At 43.5% G+C, this 14,441-nt stretch overlaps 1 protein-coding gene across 1 annotated transcript in view; it reads right to left on the minus strand.

Moving 5' to 3' along the window:
• Positions 1–3,039: 3,039 nt before the first annotated feature.
• The window catches only part of NEDD9 (neural precursor cell expressed, developmentally down-regulated 9), a 39,220-nt gene continuing 27,818 nt past the window's right edge, over positions 3,040–14,441 (minus strand). Inside the window, exons 3-7 of the mRNA XM_040073751.2 lie at positions 9,736–9,837; positions 8,769–8,870; positions 7,116–8,339; positions 6,668–6,757; positions 3,040–5,834 (exon numbers count right to left, since the gene is read on the minus strand). Coding sequence (XP_039929685.1) covers positions 5,343–5,834; positions 6,668–6,757; positions 7,116–8,339; positions 8,769–8,870; positions 9,736–9,837 — 2,010 coding nt within the window. The 3' untranslated portion in view covers positions 3,040–5,342. The remainder of the gene's footprint in view (positions 5,835–6,667; positions 6,758–7,115; positions 8,340–8,768; positions 8,871–9,735; positions 9,838–14,441) is intronic.

Genomic DNA, 14,441 nt, shown 5'->3' on the forward strand with positions numbered 1-14,441 from the left:
AAAGTCCTGATCTCAGAACTCCCAGCAGCCAGCAGCAGGATTTTTACATCCCTCCCTTGGCTGACAGGAGCTGATAACTCCATGGGCACAAGCCTGTACGAACCAGGGAATTGTGATTTTCGCCTGGCCTTTATGGAATGTGTAACCCTCTGGGAGCCTGCTGTGGGCTGGGGCGGCCGCTGCTGCTGTTCCTGCTGCACTGACTTGGTGGACTTTGCCTGTGGGGGCCAGGGCCAGAAGTTAAACCCAGAGGGATGCAGAAAGAAGAAAGCAAACTGCAGCTCAATTGTGGGTTGCACCAAGCCTGATGCTGTCTGCTGAAAAGACAGAACTGAAGCACAAACTGCTGTGAGGAGGTTACTCTTGCAAATTAAACCCCAGGAGAGATGGGGAAGTGATCTGCTGCTCAGCACTGCCTGTCCCTCTGAGCATTTCAGCTTCTCCTGTTTAGCAGTTCACAACATCCAAGAGCAAAGACTGTTTCTGCAGAGACAAGAGTTTATTGGGAAGCACAAAGCTTTCACCCATGGGATGGGCAACTACTGATTTTCTTCTGCTTTGAGAGCTGAAGAGGTCTCTACAACAGCTGGCAGTGTGCATGCCTAGACTGTGCCCTGAATTTTTGACCTGAAACTATCCTTGTTGGTCCTTTGCTCTGGGAAGCCACCCCTAAGAGGTCCTAGCCACTAACCTGGAAGGTGGGAGGGTGAAGAGCACCCTGATCTGAACTCAGCAGCTTCCCAGGAGCTCAAATCAATGCCCTGGGGAGGTGTTTCTTCCAAGGTCAGGCAGCTGACTGGCTACTTCATACCCTGCATAACTCACTGGCACTGAAGGCTAAATATTTGGGGTTTTAATAGAGAATGATGTACTTGGGTTTCCTAAATGAATCCAACAGCCCCAATATGTCCGGCATGGTCAGGCCTTGTTCATGATGTGAAGTCCACGTCAAATTAAGCTCTAATTTAATCAAAGTAAAATTGTCTCTGGGCTGTACATCAGAGGGAAAATGAAGTAGTATAGGTTACTGAGAGTCTGTGCTACCCCTCATGCAACCTCCCAGGAAGTCGAACATCATTCCTGCTCTCTGTGGAGACAACAGGTTTATAAGAGGGCTGGATTAGATATTTTTCCTGATGTTGTTCACTTTATGCAGGTTCTCTCAAGCCTGGGCTTCCATGCCCGCTTTTAAATCAGAAGAATTTCTGGGAAGGGCTTTGCAGCACTAGATACAGCTGTAGCCTTGCTGTGATGTTGAAAAGCCACACAGCTCTATCCAGGCTCTTAGACAGAGAAAGCTGCTGTCATAGGTGGAATTTGGGCGCAAGTAACAAAAATAAATTATTTTTTAAAAGACCCCAAATTTATCTGAATTATTATCTAAATTTAAAGACCCCAAATTATCTAGACAGTCAATCTCTGAGATGGGAAAACCTAGCAGAGAAAGGGCTCCATTTTGTTAAAAAACATGCATCTTTTGAAACTGCCAGTGTAACAGGCTAAGATGAGATGAACAGGCATATTTTGGAGTAGGGTGGACTGCTTTTTGTTGTCTTCTGAGACTGGCATGACCTTGGCTTTGCCCTGGGAATCTTTCTGTCTAAATGTTGACTAAAGCTGTGGACATCGTGAGAGCAGAAATGGCAAGGGAAGGTTAAAAAGTAACTTTGGAGAAAATCCCATGAGCCTGTAAAGCCTTTAGGTTGAGATTGAGGCATGTTAAGGTAGAGCAGGCAGCTTGGAAGTGGAGGTTCCATGAAGAAAAGCTGAATTTGGATCTGAAAAGCTACAGATGCTTGGCTTGTAGGCAGAGGGAAGGTGTCACTGGTGTGACAACACTCCGAAGAGCTGGTGACAGGTGTGGGAGGGACACTTCTGAAATGCCGCCCAGATGTTCATGTCAGAGAGTGCCAAAAGCTCCAAGGACTAGAAGTTATGGGGGGTGTGAAGATGCTGGGGTGTACTCTGGCATCAGGTGATGGTGTGGGAGGTGGGCGTCCTCCACTCAGAGTGCCTCTGCTGGAAGAGCTGACAGTGGCTCTGCTGAGGCTGCAGCAATGCATCGCTGTGGAAAAGGCAGGAGCTGCACAACCCTGGCCTGCAAGAAATGGCAGAGGCAGCAGCAGGGAGTTGTGCGGTATGAATTATGTCCTGTGTCGTATTATTATGAATTGGTAACTTCTCTAAAACCTGCCCATTTTCAAGGATGGCTTTTGCCTGTTTGGTTTTTTTTTTTTTCTCTCCCTCACTAATCACCCTGGAAGGGGAGGATGTATTTTTCTAATAAATATGAAATAGTAATTGCTTAATGTATGGAGTAAAAAGCCATATGTGTTCTGCATTTGCCACTAGAGTGAGGCAGACTTTTTTTCCACGCTGGCCATCAACTTGGTTGCCAAACAACAGCAGTATCTTACAACTGCTTGGAGACATCGTGGCTCAAGGGAGGGGAGCAAAGAGGCTCTGGTTTCTATTCTGAATTATTTTGTTTGTCCGGTCCCTTCTTTGTTGTTAGTTGACCTATTTTTAAATTTAGCAGGAGAACAAAATGGAGCACTCTGTGGATAATGGCTTCACCAGTAAGTGCTGGAGAGGGGGAGCAGGCCAGAGTGGGTGGAAGGCACAGCTTTTCCTGTGACCCCACCTTTCTGTGGGATCATGTTGAGAGGAACTGCCCCACTCACGTGAAGGACCACTGTTGGTGCCAGGATGAGGTGGTTTGGGATGCAGCTTATGCAGCTGGAATACACACAGGGAATGGGGCAGGATTGTGGCTCAGTGTACTGTAGGCCCTGACAATTGTATTTAGAACTTCACAGCTTGTGTAGCTGAGTTGTGTAAATGCTTCACCTGCTGCTTCTGGACAGGCAGAGGAACTGTCTGTCCCTTCCTCTTAAACCCCCAAGTTCTCATTTCACACTATAAGCACTGGCCAGTGAAAAGACAGAAAATGAGTTCCTCATTTAAAAATGGCTTTGATAGCATTAGCAAGCAGCAATATTTCCTTTTAATATTTCCTTTTAATTCATCAAAAATTAATTTATCTTTGAAATGCCTCATGAAGAAAAGCCAGTTAAGTTAACTTCTCCCCTTCTGGAAAGCAAGTTAATTACAGGTACCTGTTTCCCGCTCAAGTCAACGCCTGAGATAAAAGGCTTTTAATATGCTTAGAAGACTCCTAGAAAACAAGAAAAAATAAGACCAAGCTTCCTTTTTTTATATAAAAAAAGCTAGTAATTTTAATCATTTCAAAATGACTCTCTACAAGATAACAAACTGTAATACAGGGTTGCAATAAAGGTTCTCCTTTGGAAAGCACAAACTATCAACATAACCACTACACTTAGAAACACATTTTCACTTTCTAAGAAAATACAATGAAAAAAATGGACAAGGAAATCCAAAAGAATCCCAAATAACAATAGTACAAAACAGGTTCACACAGATTGCTTTTTGGCAACTGGTTATAGGTTACAAAATTCCAACTGCCCTTTCAGGACATTACACCAGGCCAAGCCTTGGAGCCCATTCTGAGCCAGCTGGGGTTGTGCTGGCTTCCACTGACCTTCCAGGAATGTTCTGCACTCTGAAACGTTATGGTAGCGAAGAGCAGTCTTCGCTCTTAGACAATACATTAAGGCCGCAGGGTTTCATACGCTGCTGAAATGGTTCTGTTACCTAAGACAACAAATCCCATTTCAATAAGGCACATGTTCAACTACAAAATGGGAGTCAGGAGTCAGGCAGAAGTGGGAAGTGCCTGTTTTCCAGATGCTACTGGTCTCATGACCATGTAGTTACCAGCAATCAGGCGAATGCTCTGAACACATTCATGTGCGACTACCTTGAATGAATAAGGACAGTAGTGTTTCTGCTTTAAAAATGCCAGAATCGTCTGGAATTTTCCTGAGCTACTGCTCACTTTGAAGCACAGGCTTTTAGGCTGGGGACTACAGGCAAATGGTGTTCTGTGACTTATTTTTAGGGGTTCACAGAAGGCAACGATGACAAATAAGCTGATATGGGTTTTGGAGCGACCAGCATACATGAAATTTCTAAAGGAGCCTAACACGCTGCTAACAATTTTTAAGGGTCTACAGTGAAGATAACTAGGTGCGACTGTGCGTACTTATTGATGGAATGGTCCCATTAAAGCAGAACATCATTTTTGGCAACAGTGTAGTGCAGAAAAGACGAGCACCTACGCAACAGAATTCCAGAAAAAAAGCCCAGTAGTTGAATGGAAGTCAGAATTGCAACAGAAGTAATTCATTCCCAATAATATGTCCTAAAAAATTAAGTGCTATTTCTTCATTAAATTGTGTATATGCTATAGAGATGATTAAATATCTGTTATTTCAAATTAAGCTCTTTCCTTTCCATACGAAATACAATTTGTATGTTAATCCTTCTGAAAGGGATTGGTATTTTGAAACATTGCTCAACCACAGCCTCAAAGATGAGCCCAATTTATCCTGGGATGCCCTCAGGATAACTCCAAATCCATAAGCAATAAGGCTTTAAAGCCTCACTGTTAAATTAAATTGCCAATGTAAGGACATACAAAGTAAACTTGTATGAAATTACATTGCTGGGAATCCATCCACGGTTTTGAAATCCCATGTTGCGCAGTTATTAGAAACAGTGAAATCTGAATGCCAAAGATATTAAATATATACAATTCTGCCTTCCTCCTTTGAAGGTCCTGTTTCTTACACAGCCTAAAAATGCTTTTCTCCTAAATGCTGTATGCCTTGCTTGATGCCTCGCTCATTGCAGCTGTGCATCGATGTTGGTCAGAATGACCAAATGTTTTATACAACAAAGTAACATGAAGAGGAGTTCAACTTCACAGAATTAACCTATGGAAAGTAATTTCTAAGAAGGGAATGGAGTTCTATGAGAACCATTACACTTGCTTCATGGATTGCTACAAGTAGGTTTCACAACCAAGTCCATGCACCAGCATCAAGATCGAATGAAACAAAAAAGAGTGCAGCATCCAGTTAACAAATATGCTGAGGAAACAGGCTGTATATACAAAGGATATGCACTACTTACCTGACACGTAATTTTTAAGGTGCTTAATTGATGTTTTAGGGAAGGTAGCAACATATACATATATGTTGTGTATACAAATCTAAATGTGTATAAAGAACATAATACAGAACCAGACAATATTCCCAGATCCCTGATTTAATTAGACTCTCTAATGCATAAGAATGTATTTAAAATATTTAATAAAAAGTATCTAAAAAAAGATAACATTTATGTAAAAATAGCTCCAGTTTGTCTGCTCAGAAGAGCAGCTTTGCTGCTCACGGATTGGATTCTGCTGGGTTTCATAAGGATGCCATTTGGACCAGCGAGAGTTTGAACAACTGTGCGTGATGAGAGAGCTCTGTTACTCGGTCCACCATCTTCTGCAGGGATGCTGTGCTAGGGTAACTCAAGGCAGCTGCCTTGGTGGCCAGAACAACGCTCTTGAGCAGTTCACACAGCTGGTTGCTGGAGTTCATCACTCTGTTGCACATGTCCTGAGTCGTCATTTGCCTGGCCAGCGTGTCCCCGATGAACACAAGTTTGTGAGCGCTCAAAATGACGAATTTGCTGTGCGCCACGAAGATCCGGGGGGGCTGAGAAGAGTTGACACAACTGAAGAAGGCATCGATGGCGTTTAGGAGGGAGTTGAAGTGAGTCTCGCACTGGTCGGAGTAGAACAGAAGCAGGCGGCTGTCGTGGGAGGTCTGGAGGGCTTGCGGAGGCTTCCATTTGGAGATGTCATTCTCTACCGGCTTTGTGATCTCCTGCTCCAGACGTTGGAACTGATTGATCTGAAAGGAAAAACCAAAGCTCCCATCAAAAAGTATTCTCGTAAGATGTTGTTATATATTATGATTTCACTTTGTGCCTCCCGACGCCCCTGGGGGTCCTACACTGACCTTATGCTATGTAAAAAGTAACAGTATGTTTTCTAGGATCGAGTGCTTTGATTACTGTAAATCCAAACATGCAGAGTTCAGAAGGGAGAAACATCTAAAATACATCATTTGCATTAAAAATACCCAACCCAAACTCCTGAATTCACAGGCTGTTGCTCATTTGGAGTATTCCGAAGTCACAAGTGAGAGAGATGGATCCAAGTGGCAATGACTCCTACACAGTCTTTAAAAAGCTGTCATCTCTGTGGGATTTTGAGATGAAAACCCTTTAAATCTCACCTCCTCATTGCTTGTACAATTTTATCCCATACGATATGGCAGTAACATATTGAAGAATTAATATGAGGGAAAAGTGACAGCCCTCAATCTTGTGAACCTACTTTTTTAGCACTAAAAGTGACGTTCAGCACAATATTTAAGCTGCTCACTGAGCAGACATGAAGGTGGCACGTATATTCAGTATGGTCCAGTGATTAAGGCCCTGGATGGTGGATCAGGAAAGCCAAGTTCTCAAGCTGGCTTTGTGACTGACCTGCTGTGAGATATCACAGAAGCTTGTTTCTCTTCCACGGTGAACTTTTAGAGTTTTTAAACTCTTTGCTTTTTATTATCTGTATCCTTTGCACACTGCTAAGGGAAGGGCCCTCCCTGCTGTATTTGACCAGTGCTCCTTATGTGTGAGAAGTGCTGCATTTCCGGGCAATTATACACCCAGGAGAACATACCTGATGGTGCTCTAGCTCCATTTTGTTCTGCTTGATGATATTTTCTTTCTCCAGAAGCTCCTTCTGTTGCCTTTCAAACTCTTCTTTCCCCTGTTTTGCATAACATAAGAGACTGTTAAATGAAAACTGCTCCTGAGCTAAATGGCAGCTCACAGGTCAAGAAAGAGGCTGCTTTGAATTGGCTTTTTCACTGGTAGTGCACCACCAAGAGTACAGAAAATGAAAGGATAGTGTGGCAGAGCAAAAGGCTCTAAGTATAAGAGTTAGTAATAATTATTAATAGTTTGTAATAGTTAGTAATCCAACAGTCCTATCTGACAGGAAGTAACCACCCTCAAATATGCATTGGCGTGGCAATCAGTTGCTGCTTTCCCACGAGAAGCTTCTACAAAAACCACAGACAAATCCTACACGGCCTCGTGCAGAACAAGGTGCTGGGTTTACCTACCTGCAGGTGAACATAATCGTAGTCATCCATCCAGCTCTTTTCCGAGCCTTCACTGGTGGCAGTGTAAGGGTGCTGGCCTTTACTCAGGAGCGGGGGAAGGGAGCTGCAGTGGTTCTGTGCTTTCTCTCCATGACACTGCATCTGGGGACTGTCATACACAGAGTCAGGGGCGTTCATTATATTCTCCGGTGCGTTTTTGAAATGGGAGCTGCCCAGCGCCTGTTTGAAGAGCAGCTCTGCGTTGACACTGATAGTGGTAGTCAGCTGCTTGGCATCGTCCGGGACTGTCCTTGCCACCATAACGAACCGGTCCAGGTCATCGCACTTGTTCTGCACTCTGTTGACAGCTAGGACATTCAATGACCAGCTGTAGCTGTTCAAGTCATGACTGGTTTGGGTAAGGATCTGGTGAGAGTCCTCCAGCCTTTGCACCTCCCTCCTCATTTTGTTGAGGAGGCTGAACTCAGACAGGCAGGAAGCATTGGCTGCTGATCCTTTGGCAAACTGGAGGTATTCCAACACCGACTGCTCTACCTTATCCACAGCGGTGTGAATTTCATTGATGTGTTTCTCCATATATCCATAGGATCGCCAGTCCGGTGTAATGAAGGCTGTGAGGTGATTGACAGCTGCCTCCACCATCTGCTGGAGGCAATAAAGCCTCTCTATAGCAGTGTCTGGATCAAGGATTAGTCTTTTGTCCTGTGCAGTTGGTGCTGAATGAGAAGAGTCTTTTGATGTCGTTGACGATGTGGACATGTTACTCCTCGTGCTTCCTGTGCTGGAGAAAGACAACCTGTTCATCCCATCAGTCACATCCTGTAAGCCTTTACTGTCTTGGAGGACTGGTGGCGGCACATCATAGACACCTTCTCTTCCTTCTGTGATGGGACCTTCACTGAGTCCTGTCTGTTGTCCTGGGAATGCAATTCCCCTTGGGGTATCATAAACATCTTTCTCAGGTGCAATTTGCTGCCCAAGAAAATGGTTTTGATGGTTCATAGGAATGTCATAAACACTCTGTGTTTGTGGCATTCCACCTGGCAATAATAGGCTATCAGGAGAAAATCTATTAAGTTCTTTTCCAGTTGCTTTGGTGATGGGAGGAGGAATATCATATACTCCTTCAGGTCTTACACTGTGGCCCACTGGAGATGAAAAATCCTGAAAGTTTTCCCTCAGGGCTGTATCATCTTGGCACGAAGATGGAGGTGCAGCATAGACCTGAATCACAGAAAACAAAACATGAAACCTTTGACTAGAATAGCAAAATGTTTACCATCTTCCATTTGGGATGGAAGATCTGCTATTGACTTTCAAAGGGTCAGCTACTTACCTTAAGTTTGACTGAGAGTCAGTTTTAATATCTGACTTTTTACCACTCATCGTGACGCAAATTCCCATTAGCAGCAAAATCCAAAAAGGCAGCATGCTGCCACAAAGATAATGTAGGTCTAATTATCAATTTGTGGTTCATAGCCTTAATTTTGATGCAGTGCTTCACTTTACCAGTTTTAACAGTTTAAAAACCTACAGAAGCTTTTGAAGTACTGAATCTCCTTTTCCTTCAGGATCATACACGAACCCTTGCTAGAACATGTCTTTGGCCAGACACAAAAATACAGGATCTTGTGGAAACAGAGTAATGCTTACCCCTTTGGCAGGTGGTATGTCATACACTCCTAAAGCTTTTGCTTCTCCCATGGGAACTCGAAGTGCAGGCCCCTTAACCGATGTGGGGGGAATGTCATATATCTGAAGAAAGAATAAATTGATTACAGAAACAAGTAATCTCAGGGAAACTTCTGCTATTAGATGAATTTTCATAGATTCTGTGTTTCCTCTCAGGCAATTTGAACGTGAACAGAGCTCTTTAGGGTTTTTCTTTCATATGGGAGAACATCTTGGATTTGCCTAGAATTTTGGACAGTTAGGAGGAAATGCACTTTGCTAGGTCTCCTGTGGGCAATGGTGTGGACAACAGGCTGGAGAGATGAAGTCATAGCTGACTTCCCTCCTGAGAGGTAAATCAGGGTCAGCCTATTACAGATACCTCTTGGGGTGAACAGGGGAGCACATGTGACTAGAACTGATCACACCCTTCCACCCAGGGTGGTTGAGTGCCAGGTCCTGCCAGCACCCACTCTACAAGTCTGTGGGCCTGGGGACTGACTGCTAAGGGTGCTCCCCAGAACAAAAGAAATATTTCAAGCTCAGTGACATGGTACAGTCAATAGGTGGTGAAAACAACTCCCTGCATAGCAGCTGTTCATCTAGGCGATAATTTTACCCTTACTGAGTGAATTACTGTCAACTATGCAACAACAAAGTACAGGGAAAAAAAAATGTTCCCAGGCAGCAAGTTTATTCTGTTTAGATATACTCTTTGATCAAAACAGAGAGAACAAATGGGACTTTTGCATTTGGTGTGCTGCCAAATCTTAGTCAACATCAAATAAAACTTTGAAATACGTCTGCGATCTGTGAATAAGCCACAGCATCTAATTAAAACATATTTTCTCTCTGAAATGAGAGAACTTGCCTTGCTCATAAAAGTCTGGTAGAAATTCATCACCTTTTGTGCTCTGTCAGCCCTGCTGGCACTTTTATTGGTACCTACCCCTTGGAGAGGGCGAATGGGGGGGATATCGTAGGCATCCTTCTGGTGTTTGGAAGGGAATTCATAAACATAACCTTGTCCTGACCTGACTGGTGTTATTACCTGTGGGTAAAGGAAAAAGAGGAAATGTTAAGTCTCTGAGGATCTTGGCATGTTCTCTCTGTAACTGCACAAGGTATAAACAATCCAGCCCCGTTAACATTCATGCTTCATCGGCAATGTCAGTAACACCAGTCTGCATACCCTTCTGAGAGCTGAACACCCTAAAATCAGCGTTAGTAGCTACAAATGCACCATTTTTTTCTTACCAGACCAGCCCTGACACGACTAGTGCTCTACACTGTCTTCTATTTGTCAAGCCCAGACTCTGTGCAGGCCTGAGAGCTTGGTCCTTTCTTCCCATTGACCTCCCATTAGCACAGACCAGAGGAGGTGATGGCTGCACCACCCACTCTCTGAGATCAGGGCTGTGTACGCTGATACCACTGGGTGTGAGTGTCCCCACTCACTGTCAGAGGCTTAAAATACTATGTTTAGGCTCTGGGAGTCTACACCTTTGCTTGTGGATGTATTACTCATCTACTCCAGCAGGACTCCGTGTGTTATTGTGCTCCATAGCACAACAGCCTGGGGAACTGAGTGCGAGTTGTGGCTTTGGAAATTCTTTACATAGAAACACCATACTTAAACCTTCCAAAGCAGGACATTCAATTTTGCTGTCTCTGCTTGGTTCTTCTATGTTAGTGGCTAAGAGATGGCAAATGTCAAACCATTCTTGAAGTGTGTAATGTAATAACAGCCTCTGAAAAACAAGAAAGCTTAGAATTTACATGTTTTGACTTTCATAAACCATTAACTACCATAACGACTACAAACAAAATCTGGTGAAAAATTAAATGCCTTAAATCTTGGACAGCATCTGCACAGCCAAATTTCAGTACAGCATGGTCTAAAAGAAATGTTACCTAACCCCAAAAGAGAATTTGGTTTGTAGTGGAAATGCTGTCATCCTAACCTCTGCTGGTACTATTTAGCTTTTAATAAATAAATAAATAAATAAATAAATAAATAAATAAATAAATAAATTATATCTATATATAACCCCAAAGCACAAAATGGTAAATTACATAGGCTTGTATAAGATGTGGCTACTCAGCTGGGGAAAATTTTATACTGGAGCTACCCAATTCTCCTCTAGAAATGTATGCAAGACATACCAACAGCATTTCTATCCAAACGCTCAGTAAGGATCCTGCAGCAGTTTTTGCTGTAAGGAATCCTTGCATCCTGGCCAGATTTCACAGTGTGTTTTTCTTGACTGAGGTCTTCAGGGAAAGCCTTTCTTGCTAACCCCCCACCTCTTCTCTGCTATGCTAACACCACAGGCTTTCCTTCTTTTCACTTGCCCCCCAGATTTGGCTGTGTAGTCTCTGTCCCTGTACCATGAAACAATCGCTGGATTCCCCCTCAGGTGTGTGCCTTGCCAGCACCAGTACAGCTCTGATTCAGTGAGCAGCCCAAGGCAGCACCAGCCCCTGCCCTGACTGCGTGGGCCTTGGGGAAAGGAGGAACGCTCATGTCTGGCAGGCGGGAGAAGACCATGCTTTTCCTTGAATTAGCATCAGAAGACAGGAACTGGAAGTGATAGTCTCCAGAGGGCTGCGTATGAGAGAACTCCTGCTCAATGGCGTGTGTGGCTAATAGGTAGGAGTTTTTGCTCCTTACATACGTAGGAGGGTTTTTTTAAAGAATCTAAAAATATAACATTTATGGCAGGCCGTTCCTGTCCCACAGAGTCACCTACCGCATTGTAAAAGGTATCTATGGGCAAAACTTTTAAGGAAGTTCTTTCTGAAGTTATTAGAAGCTTCCCATAATGGGTCACTCCAGACAGTATCCCTCCCAGGCCACTCTCAAGTAATACTGGGATTATTCTGTTTGCCAGAGAAAATTCAAACTTGTATCAACATAACTTCTTCATGCTTTTTCTCCCAGTAAGGACTACTGACCAGACTACAATAGTTTGCCATATATATTTTGCACCCTTTCCCCCTCCCCCAGCTGTGTACTGCCAGTCAAATGCTTTCTACCCAAGTCAAGAACAGAAGGATTTGGTTTTAAGCCATGTTTACTCAGAGGTTCCTTCCAAGGGCTCCAAAATTACAACCATGGAATTGCTTCAATGAATCATTCCGTGTGTTAAAGTGATCCTCTGGGAGAACTATGTACAGTGAGAACAAAGGGCTGTTTCCTGGGTAGCCCATCTCCACCAGCCCTTCTGCTGCTGTGAACACTGTGGCACTAGGCTGCTTGCTGATATGCTGGGAATCTGCTTGATCATCCCAGAGAAAAGAAGCAACAGGGTGTTCATGGCAGGCAGCCAGAGGCCCCACGCAGCGCTGGAAGCAGGAGGAACGGTGCACTGCTGCAGTTTGGCTCTGCTTCACCTGCTGCTTGTTGCCTAAATGGACAATGCAGGATGTGTCAGGCTCCAAAAAGACAGGTACTGGTTGCTCAGTGTGAAATTTTTATACCCACTTGCTCAGTTTTGCTCTACACCAGAAACTGAACGACTGAACTCCTTCAGGATAAAAGGAGGCTCAGGGGAGACCTTATCACTCTCTACAGCTCCCTGAAAGGTGGCTGTAGTCAGGTGGGGGTTGGTTCCTTCTTCTAGGTAACAACTGACAGAACAAGACAGTCTTAACCTGTCTGAGGAGAAGTTTAGTTTAGACTGTAGAAAAAAGTTGTTCACTGAAAGAGTGACTGGGCACTGGAATCATCTGCCCTCGGAGGTGGTGGAGTCACCATCCCTGGACATTTTTAAAAAAAGAATGGACATGACACTCAGTGCTATTGTTGAGAAGCTGATGAGAAGCTGTTAGGCCAGATGTTTGACTTAATGATCTCAAAGGTCTTTTCCAACCTAGTTCACTCTGTGATTCTGTGATACCACCACTCTCTTCTTGCTCAGAGAATTGAACTCCATCAACAAAATCACAGGCCTCTAATATAAAAAAGGGAGTTGATACAAGCAGTACAGGTAATAAGGCACAGAATCCTAGAATCACAGAAGGCTGGAAAAGACCTTCAGGATCACTGGATCCAACCATAAACCCAGCACTGCCAAGTCCACCACTAAGCCATGTCCCTAAGCACACACAAGTAAAACCACTTGTTGTTCTGACAGGTAAACATGGTATTTCACTTTTGTAACAAGAAGCCCGGGTCACAAAGCAGATGATATCCTTGCACCATGGAGCCTGGAACATGCATGGAAGAGAAGCTTGCTCATGCCCAGTACTTGCAGAGAAATTCTCCTTCACTTTTCATACAGGAGTTTCATGCAGCTGCAGTTACTCTTGTACCTCATCTTTAGAGGCCTTTCCCACTCTTCATAAAATCCTGACATATCAGATGCCATATGAAAAATTTAGAGTACTACAAGGCTGCTGGTTTTATTTACTGTGCTGTGACACAATCTTAAAAAGCTACATTAAAGCTAGATGGACCACAAAAAGGAAGCCAGTTTCACTCAGTACTGCAGGACTTTTTATATCATTTAGACACTTCTGCTCTTTCCCAGACCTGAAGCAGTGGTCAAGCAGTGTCACTCCTTTATTTGGTTGAAACTAAACCCTGCTCTGGGTGTGTCTAGCTATTGTCAAAGAAAGTGAGAGGTTAAAGCACAAAATGCTTGATTCTGGGTATTCATGAGTAAAGTCTGCCTGCAAATGCAACAGTGGACAGAAGACCTGGGCTGTCTGCAGGGCTGTGTATACTACTGCACTCTACTTGCTGTGGTGTTTATTTTCCAAATAAAAATGCATCAGATGCATTTATGTCTGCTTCTCTTTAGGCTTTCCAAAAAGATGTATGAAAGGCAGAAAATACAACTTTCAGAAACCCAGCAACAACCAAGGTTTGCTGACAACCTGAAAGACAGCTTTTTTTCTCCCAGTGACTTGGGTATAAGTTCCTGTGTGGAGTATTATTATTCAGTAGTAACATGTCATGAGCAATTTCACAACAAAATCCCCTGCAGACGATAATCTGCCCTGCACTGAGTACAGGAACATTTCCTGTTGTACCTCCACTCCTCTTTCCTTCCAACACATTTCTTTAAGCTAAAAATGCTCTAGACTGCTTATTCCTGGTCAATTCAGAACAGAAGCAGCTCATCACCAAAGCTTATCTTGAGCAAACATTTTGTAACTAATTAAAAGAATGCCCACACTACTGGACAAAGGGAAAATGTAGGGCCTTTGTTCTTACTCCCATGACCTCACAGGGAACATCAGGACATGGGGTTGCGCTGCTTCTTCTGTCTGAGGAAAAGAGGGGTAGCTGGGCAAATGAAAAATGAAAGATACCAAGCCCAGTTAGAAGTAACTTTTGATTTTGGATATTTACCCATAAATATATTAAATTAACTTGCTGCTTCTGAATGGGATGCTCAGCCCTCCCAACACACTGTTGAACAATTTTTTATGGTTTTATTTTTCATGGTAGTTTACATCTGAAGATGAATTCAGAAGGAAGGAGGTGACTGCAAAGGAAATGTTCCACATTACCCACTTCTAGAACAGGGATAGCAGCCCTGTCTGGTACTCACAAATTTATTTTCTAACAAATGTCATTGCACTTCATACCTCATGAGGATTTTTTTCCTTTTACTTCTTCTGTTTTAAGAATGCCTGTGGTCA

The sequence above is a fragment of the Hirundo rustica genome, chromosome 1, assembly GCF_015227805.2.
Source record: "Hirundo rustica isolate bHirRus1 chromosome 1, bHirRus1.pri.v3, whole genome shotgun sequence".
In the NCBI taxonomy this organism is placed as follows: Eukaryota; Metazoa; Chordata; class Aves; order Passeriformes; family Hirundinidae; genus Hirundo; species Hirundo rustica.